This window comes from Sinohyriopsis cumingii, unplaced genomic scaffold (assembly GCF_028554795.1).
Source record: "Sinohyriopsis cumingii isolate HCF-2022 unplaced genomic scaffold, ASM2855479v2 utg000426l, whole genome shotgun sequence".
In the NCBI taxonomy this organism is placed as follows: domain Eukaryota; kingdom Metazoa; phylum Mollusca; class Bivalvia; order Unionida; family Unionidae; genus Sinohyriopsis; species Sinohyriopsis cumingii.
In genome coordinates this window covers 852779-865053 of record NW_028315897.1, presented here as the reverse complement: position 1 = coordinate 865053, position 12275 = coordinate 852779, and the positions used below count along the sequence as shown (strand labels likewise).

Here is a 12275-nt window from a genome sequence, read left to right as displayed (position 1 = left end):
ATGTATTTATGTATGATTGTATGTATGTGTGTATGTATGCATGTATGTATGTATGTATGTATGTATGTATGTATGTATGTATGCATGTATGCATGTATGTATGTATGTATTTGTAGACCTTTCCGGTTGCATAAGTGGTTAGAGCGTCCGCTCGGGTATCCGAATATATAGGGTTCGAATCCCGTCCAAGTCATACCAAAGACTAATACAAATGTTACTAGCAACTGCATGACTATGCGTTCACATTATGTGGTTACTTTTAAGACTTTTCGGCCTGGTTTCGGGTGGTACAGGTGGTGCGGCATAATACCCCAGTGCTGAACATCAGTATGATCTACCACAATGCAGACATCGTAGAGTTATGAGTGAAAAATTGTTAAATGTACGTTACAAATCTAAGTCACAAAAAGATACACACACACACACATTATTGTATTTGGCGGATATCGAGGACTTGCGTATGGAACCGCTTACCGAGGACATTTGTTCTAGTGATGCTAGAGAGAAAAGAAATACTGTTTGAGACATTACATTAATAGCAAATGCTGATGTATCAAGGAGGGAACTGTATTATCAACTCTAAGGAATATGAAATTTAGCAATGCAAGCCAGGACGCACACGTTTACACAAATATTCTGTATAATCCATATAAACTAAGGACGCACACTATTTGACAAAATCACGGAGACCGCGGACATTGGTACATCATGACCAACAAGGATATAATTTCAGATCTAATCCGGTCTTAACAATCAATGCGACCGTTCAGGTGGCCTAGTGGTTAGAGCGTCCGCCTCGGATGCGGGAGGTTGCGTGTTCGAACCAAGGCAGAGCCATAACAAAGACATGTCAATGGTACTAACACCATCCTCGCTAGGCGCTCAGCATTAGGATGTTCGTGTTATGACTAGTCGGCCTGGTGTAAAAATAATGTGACTGCGTGGTGCGTGGGACATCAAGCTGCATGTCTGCGGCGTAATGCCCCAATGATCGACGTCACTAAAAACTGATACACTGCAGACACCGTATCGGTAAGACTAAAAGATTGGTAAAGCTACGTTAAAATCAAATCTAAATCAGATACTAGTATTAAGTAACTGTAACCTGTATAAGGGTTTCGTCTACAACTGTTCTTTAGGGCAATTACATAATTTTTTGAATATATAACTTGTTGTTTTTGACTGACTGATGAATTTATTGACTGACTGATTGTCCTGCAATTAGACTTTGGTACGACATAACACGATTCGGACTAATCCACCGCTTTGGAGATCATATCGTAATAAATTTGGAGTATGCACATTTGGTTATATCGCCCCGTTTTATGTAATTCTTAGATTTGTGTGATTACTTGTTTAATTATTGGAACTCGATGCTATATAAATATTCATAAGCCCGAAATAGTTAGCCATTTAGTAGGAGTGAAGTCTTAGTGAGTTTCCATGATGCCATGGTTGACTTTTAGTGAATTCAGGTCAAAACTGCTTAGGTGTCCCTGTCGTAATATAGTCCCTATTAAAACCTAATGGTGTAAATTGGTTGTGTGACTGTAATGGCAGTATTTACGGTAGGAGACCGGTAAATTACACAAAGGAATAAACAAGAAGGGACTAGGTAGATACCATTTATGTCGCTATGGTGGCAAATGTGACGCATTTGTACTGGCGAAATGTGCCTTGAACCATGGGATTGACTGACCTAAAGTGGCGCAGGAAAAATAGTTCCCTGTTTTAGAGGATAGTTGTATAGTTTCTACGGCGTGAACTGCTGACGGTACGGAAAGTTGATGAAGATAAACCATGCAGATGTGCGGTTGATAGATATTTATCAAATTTTGAGATCCGTGGTCTTGCATTGATTAGCGAAAAATTTATATATAGAATGGCACGTCGGGCTTTTTAATTTATAACCGAAGTTGTATAGAAGTCTTTGGAAATGTGGGATAAACTTATGACTTCTAGTGAAATCGTGCCAGGGTTTGACACCGCTCCGTCAAGCAAATACCCCTGGCTTATAGCAATACTCTTTTGCTGGATTTGAGCATGTATGGCAGGAAACTCGCCTTATTAGTAATGACTATTCGCTTTGTGACAAAATATAGTAATATCATCATTGCATAACACGCGTACGAATCTTCTCTCTCTCTCTCTCTCTCTCTCTCTCTCTCTGGCATTAGCAGATATAAAGTTGAAAATACGAACGAATATTTGTGTTACCCATATTGTGCATTTCACGGAGGCTTTTTATTTTTCAAGTCACTTTTTTAATAAATCGATGATGCATACAACATTTTTTTCTGTTGTAATCTGTTAGTGTTTTATCTCAACCTCAACACAAAGAATAATGATAGACTAAAACATCGATAACAACAACAACAACAGCAGCAATAATAACTTATCAATGTTAACTGAATTGAAACCTCCTAAGATGTTTTAAAGTTCAGTAATTGCAGAAGCGAAGAACATAGTTCTATGAGAGAAGATGTATGCATATATTTAGTGGATGGGGATACTTGTCTAATACATTTTTAGAAACATTTTATCCTGTTTTATTGGTTTGGAGCAATGAATGAACAAGAATATACTTTAATGGTACAACACTCTCTTGGTTTACCTTCCAAATCACTTAGTTTATACGTTTGCTAATTCAAGGTACCACGTAAAGGTGTTTTGTATCGCTGATTGGAAGTGTTAGACAGTTTTTTTTTTCCGCGTCACCTTCTGTTTGAAAATACTGAAGAAAAGACTAAATGAGTAAGAATATTATAGTATAATGCAGCTCTAAATAAATGTTATGTTAAGTTATAAATACGAGTTGGTCCAGTAGAACATCCTGAGCGTTTTGGCTATTGTTAAAACCTCTTTAAATTTGGGAATGCAATATAGACTTACGCCTTGTTTTTACATGCTGTGTGTTGTTTTAATAAGACTTAGTTTACAACAGAACTATCGATACAATGACAATTCATCATATGCTCACCAAAGTCATCCAATCACCATCTGAAGCAAGTATATACATTTAAAAGAACATTGAATGCATTCAACAGTTTATGACTGTTTAGTCGCCGGTCTTAAGCGCGTGATAATGAAAAACATTGCTGTAATTAAATGTTTCAGTTTGGGCTTGATCATCTTGATGACACATATTTGACCTGTGTATAATATATTTATCTTTCTATATATTTACTGAAGTTATGTGCATGTAACTTCCAAATTTGATTAGTGATAATTCAATCGCACCTTAACGGGATTTGCCAATTGGTTCATATCTGCTATATATATATATATATATATATATATATATATATATATATATATATATATATATATATAGCTCATTTAAAAAACAATGAAATAAATTTTGCATATCAATGATGTCTTTTCAATATCTTTAGGTGTGTAAAATATCGCCGCAAACAGGACGTTGTACTTTTACAGATGGGTCGGATATAATTAGCAATTTCATTCCAACTCTACAATGAATTCATGCGTATTTCCAATAGCATTTTGATGTACATCTGTCGTACATGTCGTAGATTGGACGTGTATGGTATGAATGTATCGTGAGTTTCCCAACACTATTGTCTCACATGCATGAAATATTAATAAAAGTACCTAGGATTGTTATATGCACCAGCTTATCTTCTTATAGTTTAGCTTAGTAGATGGTACCTGATGCTTTGATCTAAAGGGAGATAATAAGTTTTTGCAAACATGTAATTTGATAGTGGAGATCTCTCTACAAGTTTTCCACCGGGCAATCTAGGACATGGTTTCCGGTGTGTGTATCACCAGCTTCGGAAAAAAGATATATATAAACAAGTACCAAGCGTGTAAACGGGGACCTTCATGCAAATCATGATTTTACGTTATTCTAGGCTAAAATACTTGGGAGAACCAAGATTTTACCATTTTTCAAACCGATGACGTCATTGGTTGGAGGTGTGTCCTCGGTACGTTGGTGTGTAATCTCAATAATGTCATCGGTTTACACCAGATACACACACCCACACACACCCACCCACACACACACACACACACACACACACAGACACAGACACATTATTCAACCAGTAACCAACCTAAAAAGGTAATGTCCCTTGCAAAACTATTTTGATTGCACAGTTTGTGACTGACTTGGATATAATATAGGTCAGTGTGTTGAGCTGAAAAATTCCATAGGGGTTCGTATTCGTATCGTTGCTTACAGTTTACCTGTCATACATGTACTATATAGTATATGTATGCCAGGTAAATTGGAAACAATGATACGAGCCCATGTGAAAAATTCTAAGTCATAATTATTTTGCTTGTAAACTCTTAAGACGGTAATTATACTGAAAACATGAAGAAGCAGACCTATTTAAATTCGTTTCTTTGGTTTATGTTTGCATTTTATTAAATTATATTGGAATAATAGGCTAATATAAACTTAAGTGAGACTGAGCATGCGCTTGGCTGAAACCTATGTTACCATATTTATAGTGGTTAATCAAAACGAAAGTACCTCCAAAATGGCAGCGAGACGACATGACTGTAGTATTTGTATGGAGAGTTTCAATAATCTTGGCACCATAGTTTATGTTACATGTGAAGTAGGATATCTAAGTCAAAATGTATAATAATCGTCTCTATGTATCTGGCTACGATGATCGGCATCATACACAATTTATCATTCTAATATAGGAAACAAACGATATCATTCTAAGGCATATGATTTTGATCTCTGTATTTCTAATTTGATTATCAAATTAAGATAGAAATATATAAACATAATAGTAGTTATAATTGACAATTTAGTAGAATGAATGATGGCGATATTGCTGATTGTGCAGATACTGTCATAAATCTAGGATTTAAAAGTATGGAGAAAGAGTGTTCACTATTAATATTTACTAAACTCAAAGTACTGTTTGCATAAATGGAGGTATTTTGAAAACAACGAGGCAGATTCGTCTCTTTTAACTTTGCCACAAAAGAGAATTTGTGTGGGTATGATTATTAAGAAGACACTGAAAATGTGCACAACATTAAGTTGTACCAGTTATTCGAAATGAGCAAACAATAGGTCCCATTTTTGCATTAACTTGTCGGATATACTGTTTAGATACAAGACTTTACAAATTGCTTTAAAAACTGGATAAAATGGACCAGAATGATCGATTATGCATACTCAGCACAATGTTGGAAAAATTAAACCTGAACCACTATCCCCATTATATTCATTAAATGATACTTGACAATTTTAGCTCAACAACTGCAATCTAATATATAAACACCCATATTTGTTTGTGTGTCCAACTCGATAAACAAGAAGTCGAGAGTTCGAAATTTCGTGTTGTCTCAATTTGTCTTTTATATTTTATATTTAATTCTTTGTTTAATTTTTTGCTCAAACTTCATTTTAAACTCGCACATCTCATGTTTTTAAAAAGTTGCTTACTTTTCTTGTATTTTATGTTGAAACTTTATTTTCAAATTGCGCGTCCAGTATTTTTTTAAAATTTGTCTTTGTAACATTTTAGCTTGATGTTGGAAATTTCTTTAATGACCAACGTCTGTGAAACAAGAGGTCACGAGTTTAAAACTCGCGGCATCCCAGTCTTGATATATTTTATTTTGTTTTAAATATTATGTTGAAACATTCTTTTAAACTCGTTCATCACAATTTTATTTTTTAGTTTATTTTGTTAGTTTTTTTACAAAAGATTTTATATGGGATGGTTCTTTTAGGACCAACGTCTTCCAGACAAGAGGTCACGAGTTTAAAACTCGTGGCATCCCAGTCTTGATATATTTTTTTTTAAAAGATTATGTTGAAACATTCTTTTAAACTCGCTTATCACAGCTTTTATTTTTTATTTTACTTTTCACTTTTCTTACAAAGATTTCATGTTCAATCGTTATTTTATGACCAACGTCTGCCAGACAAGAGATCACGAGTTTAAAAGTTGTGGCATCCCAGTCTTGATATATATATATATATATATATATATATATATATATATATATATATATATATATATATATATATATATATATATATATATATATATATATGTGTGTATATATATTTAAAGATTATGTTGAAACTTTCTTTCAAAGTCGCTCATCACAATTTGTATTTTTTATTTTACTTTTTCACTTTCTTTGAAAAGCATTTATGTTGGATAGTTGTTTTAAGAAAAATGTCTGCTGAACAAGAGGTCACGAGTTTAAAAGTTGTGGCATCCCAGTCTTGATACATTTTTTGGTTTAAAGATTATGTTGGAACTTTCATTTAGACTTGCTCATCACAATTTTTATTTTTTATTTTACTTTTTCACTTGTGTAAAACGTTTTTTTTTTATGTTGGATCGTTTTTGTATGAGCAACGTCTGCCAGACAAGAGGTAACGAGTTAGAAACTCGCGGTATCCCAATATTTTATTTTGTGTTTTACTTTTAATGTATTTTTGTATTGAATCCTTCTTTTCAACACGCGAATCATATTTTTTTTATTTTATTTCTTTTGCTTTTTTAAATTTGTTTGTCAAACCTTCTTTTTTCACTCTCGTCGGTCCAACAAGAGTTAAACTTGTTCTAAACTAGCGGCATCCGAATTTTCATTTTTTTATAATTTTATATTTGAACTTCGTTTTCAACTCTCGCATCAAAATATTATTTTTCATTTTATTATATATACTTTTTGTATTTGATGTTGAAACGTTTTTTTCTTTTATGACTAGCGTTTTCCAAACAAAATGTCGCTTGTTCGAACTCCAGGCACCCCCAGATTTCTCTTCTTTTTGACTTTAATGTTGAAACTTTCGTTTGTACTCGCGCATCCCATTTTTTCTATTTTTGTAATACATTTTTATTTTCATGGTGAAATTTTCTTTTATGACTCTCGTATGCCAAACGAGGGGTCGCGAGGTCGAAACTCGCGGCATCCTAATGTTGTATTGTTTTTAGGTTTACTTTCTGATTTTCATGTTGAAACTTTCTTTTAATCTCACGCATCCCATTCTTGACTTTTATATTTTTGTGTTGATACTATCTTTTATGACTCCCGTCCTAAATAATATTTCGTCGGCAGAGTACATGGTTTCGTTTAAAGACTGAAGCAAACTCGATATTTAAGTTTAATGATCTTGATGCAACTTAAGAACGACACCAGCTTAGATTTATGTATCCCTTAATTCTTCGGTACTGAACACGTTTACTTTAATTTGAAACAAAGGTCTATCAAATGATAGTAATATATTTTATCAGATATGTGGATTGTGTTTGCATTAGTTATTTTGATTCCGCTATTGCGCTTGTAGCTACAAGTAAACCTGCTGTCGCACTTTAGCTGCTTCAATATCAATTTATTGAAACAACGCGCTTGCTTCAATCTAAAAATGAAGTCTAAGTAACTGCTGCCATCCGTCGTGAATTCAACACTAATACATATTTTGCTTTTAATTCGGTGGGAGAATTTCAACGAATTATGAAGCTTCGTGTTTTGGTTAAGTGGGATATACTTACAATCTTTCAGAACAAGACCTGATGTTATCGTCTGCATGAAGCCATTTTGAACTAGCTATATTAGACACACATCAATGACTAATGATACCAATAATTATAAATGTATTTCATCAACATGTAACATATTTTTGGGGGGCATTAAGCTTGATTGGTTGGTTGCAGCCAGTATATATCAACATCCTTATAAACGTTTTATAATTCTAAAAAATGTTCGTTTATCTATTCAGTTCCCCGAGCCCGCCATACCGCATCCACGGTTGGTTTTCTGCCTTCGGTCCAAATGTTCATTCAGGGATTATTGACTTGATAGTGTTATATGCACAGTTTGAGGGCGAAAAGTGTGAAACAAGAACAAAACATAAACTGCAGAAAGAAAGTGCAGATTTGATGATGAGCTGTCAGCCGTTTTATTTATTTGTGTAATCAGCTTCGCTCTGTACGTTTTGCCAAAAGACTTTAAAGTACTAAATGGATTAAAACTTTACAGCTTGTTAATTTATATTTCTTCAGGATAAAGAAAAGACAGAAAAGTTGCAATTCATAGATTTATATATGATACATGCCTTACAATAGATTACAATAGATCAGTTCTAACTACAACTAGTTTGGATTACCTTATTTTATGCAATGACTTACACCTGTGACTTACACATTTTTCCATTTGTGAATATGTGCATACCTATTTCCTCCATCTTTTGAGAACAAATAAGTCGAATTTATAGAACCTTGTCTAATATCAGATTTATTATATTTTTTTTCAGGAATAATTACTTGCTCACTATGACTTAAAATGTATTTTCATTTACAAACATTTTCATGCTTGTCTACTCTCACATTTGAGAGCAAATACGCGGAAAATATTTTACCTTGTCTAATAACTGGATTATTGTATTCTTTAAGAACGAAAGAGAGAAGAAAGAAAGTGTAAGTACAATTATATGTGTTTTCATTAAATAGGTAAATATTTTGCATTACATAAAGTTAACATATGATTTCTACAACGCATATATTGATGAAACTTAATTATTCTTCAAATTTATCGCATATCTGTTATCATTTAACAAGGCAGGATTATTTTAAAAATCTTGTCTCGTTCATATTTTCCAATATCGCGCATTTATCGCTTTAGTCGGAAAGAGAAGTTGCATGTATGTATTTACTTAGGAATTATACGTTTGTTTCAAGATGTGCCTAGTATAATATGACATTGTCTCCCTGCTAATCATGTTAAATTATTGACTGATGAGCCATAATATCACAAGCATTGTATATATATGTTAATGAGTGCATTTTTTTCTCTAAAATATATAATGTGACTAACATTATCTGTTGTATCTTATAATTCACCGTCAAACAAAGGAAAATGGAATTATTACTTTTGTTTTAGTGTCTGGTATACAATTTTAGAAATACAGGCAACACTTCCGTATCGTATTTATCAAAACTTACGCGATGAGTAAGTTCAGTATTGCATAGTCCCGTCGTTGTTAAAAGGTTGACTAGTAGATTAGGTTAAACGTCAGCTCCTATGGAATATTCAGCGAAAGTAGCGGCATACGTTGTAATTGTATTTTCGCATGCGTTTGTTTCCCGTTTTTGAGACCTAATAAGCTACGCTTGTTTCACCGTTTCCAATATCACATTTGTTATATTATTTCAGGGAATAAAGCAGATACAAGCATATGTAAGTATCAGTATATCTCCTCTAAGTCATTGAAGGGTAAGATATGTATTTCTTATGGTTTTTATTTGATTATTAAGACACATATGTTCATTAAAATATGTATTCATCGAATTTAAGCCATCATTTACTATTAAGTATAGGACCCCATCCGATGGCCTAGTGATAAGAGCGCCCGCTTCGGATGCAGGAGGCCGTGCTTTCGATCCCCGGCTGGTTATACCAAAGACTTACAAAAATGGTATTAACATCTGCCTCGCTTGGCGCTCAGCATTAAGAGGTTAGTGTTAGGACTGGTCGGCCTGGTGTCAGGATAATGTGACTGGGTGGGACATCATGCTACATGTCTGAGGCATGATGCCCCAGTGCTAGACATCACTTTAAACTGCCACACTGCAGACATCGTAGCGATATGACTGAAATTTCTTTAAAGCTACATAAAAAATCCAAATCACACACACACACACACACACTACTGAGCATAAAGTTACGGTTTAGTTATCACGCCCCTTTTTATTATTTATGATGAGTTATCAAATAACATTCCGATCACATCACGTAATCAAAATACTTTATATTCTCATATAACAAAATGGATTTATGTTTGATTCCAACTATACATTAATAAGTTCATAATACAACTTTAGATTTTCTGTAGAGAAAGGAAGATGTAAATGTTTAATACAAACATGAAAACCCCAATATAATTCGGATCCTTTATGTAGATTTTCCTCTCCAGTACTGAAGAAACAATTGGCATTTTGCTACAATTGTCAGGAGAGATAGGGTTATACCTTGAAGGTTGTGATGCTGTGTTTCCCAAACATTTAGATCTCAAACCCTGCAAATTAGGTTTGATTTCATTTCAGTGTCCTCGCAGTTATATCGTTTACTAACCAATGATTACTCTTTAATTATTTTACGTTCTTTTGGTATAAATATCCCAGGAAAATATGTGTCCGAGTGACACAACTTACTATAGTAAGACACTTTGTTGTAGACAAGAATAGACTATGAGTTTTTATGTTATCTATTATCCGTCTGTCTGTCAGCACTATATTTGATCATCGTACACCACGTGGAGGATTGCCATAAAACGTTACACACATACACCCATCGCAAGCTTAGTGTGTCCTAAATGTAAATTGTGCTCATCGGACATATAACATGGTCACCACAGCAGCCGTCTTGAAAATGATGTTATCGCTATTCCTTCTGAGTAGATGGTCATAACAGTATAGGGTATTCACGATATCTAATATGGCAATATTGCAAATCTTGTTATTGCCACTCCTGCTTTATGCAATAGATGACTATTCTTCCAGAGTTACGCATAACATCTTATGAGGTATCATGTGTATGAATGATGCTAAAAATGTTTATATGGCTTGTGCAAACGAGTTTATAAATCGTTACAATTCAATCAAAACCTTATTCTAAGTTACCTAGTAGACAGCGAGTAAAATGTGGCCTTTGACAATAATGAGACAACGAAAGTTTATATGGCTTGATATTCGACATTCCCATTACTGGATATATAACATGGATACAGATAAATATATGATGCATAACATAGAGGTTACTCAACTATTAAACGTTCTCATCAAAGTTTCGTTCATGCCACAACAACACCGTAAGGATCACGAGACCATACATTTTATACCGAAGAAGATGCTGGAATCAAGCATCATAAAAATTGTAGTGGAAGGTAGTTAAACGGCTCTAGTCACAGCAAGCAGATTGTACTCTGTAAAAGCAGATTGTACTCTGTAACAGTGTATAACAATTTACAGCTACTCGGAATATTTTCTATTTCGGAGACATAGTGTGAGATTGTAAAGAAAATGCGGGAAGTATATTCATTGTTTCGAATATGAAGTTTATTTTGTTTTACGGGGAAGAACGGAAAATAGCATTCTTAAGAATCAAAAGATCTAAACAATTGTATCTACTTTCACAAAATCATTATAAAGTATGCATTTTTTTAAGCCTATGATCTCTAAACGTCTACATGAATTACAAAATAAATATTAAAACCACCTACGAGAAGTATATTTCACCGTTTATATTATCACGCTTATTCTGTTCTTTCAGCGCTTGAAGTGGCCAATGGTAAGTACTGATTTGAACACGCTATGCATTATATAATATATATTACTCGAACTTAATTGCTACTGAGCGGCTGATCGTAAAGCCTTCAATTCATTTAAGTAGTTTTAGACGATAATATATCAGTGACACTAGTTCCGAACACATTAGGATATATATCTTATTGTTTTTCGTTAGCTCATAACGAAGTTTTCTTTTTACAGTAATACATGATGCATTTCATAATAAAGGTACGTGCATTCTGCACGGTAAAGAAGACGTACAATAATTTTACAAAAAGGAAATTCATATAAGAAAGTGCAGATTATACTGGGAAAATGCTTATCAGTAAAGTACCGGTCAGACTGTCTTCTGTTCTGCCAGGTAATTGTGAAACTATCATTGTAACTGATAACGCTGTACTCAAGCCTCCAACGGCTGCAGGCTTGTTTGTTGTATTTTTCCACTGCTGGCTATAACTCATAGGATTATGTTCACACCTTGTTTATGTTCTAAGAAGAAACCGTGGTTCTATTTTCTTTTCTTTGCATTATATCACCAAGATTAATGTAATAAAACACCGCATGAATTAAACGAGATGTATATGTATGTATGTATGTATGTATGTATGTATGTATGTATGTATGTATGTATGTGTATGCATGTATATATGTAAGTATTTCCTGTTCAGGTGATATTACAAGAAGTTAATGAAACCCAGATAATGCAAGATCTTGAAACACAGCACATAACTGAGTCCAAAACTTAAATAACAATACTGTATCAACTTACGCATTTACAATGAGAAATATAGGATCACAAACACATGACAAGTGGATAGTGTAACCAAATATCATTTAACTTTGTGTAACCATGCGTCTTTAAACGGTTGTTTGGTGCTGCTAATGTCACATATAGTGTCAGTACATCTTGTATTTATAGATGTATTGTTAAATGGAATATTAACGACAATTCTGATGTAAGTATTCTTAATG

At 33.7% G+C, this 12275-nt stretch overlaps 1 protein-coding gene across 1 annotated transcript in view; it reads left to right on the top strand.

Moving 5' to 3' along the window:
* The window catches only part of LOC149774062 (E3 ubiquitin-protein ligase TRIM33-like), a 111999-nt gene that overhangs the window by 66325 nt on the left and 33399 nt on the right, over positions 1–12275 (top strand). Inside the window, exons 4-6 of the mRNA XM_089945724.1 lie at positions 8412–8435; positions 9172–9195; positions 11287–11304. Coding sequence (XP_089801850.1) covers positions 8412–8435; positions 9172–9195; positions 11287–11304 — 66 coding nt within the window. The remainder of the gene's footprint in view (positions 1–8411; positions 8436–9171; positions 9196–11286; positions 11305–12275) is intronic.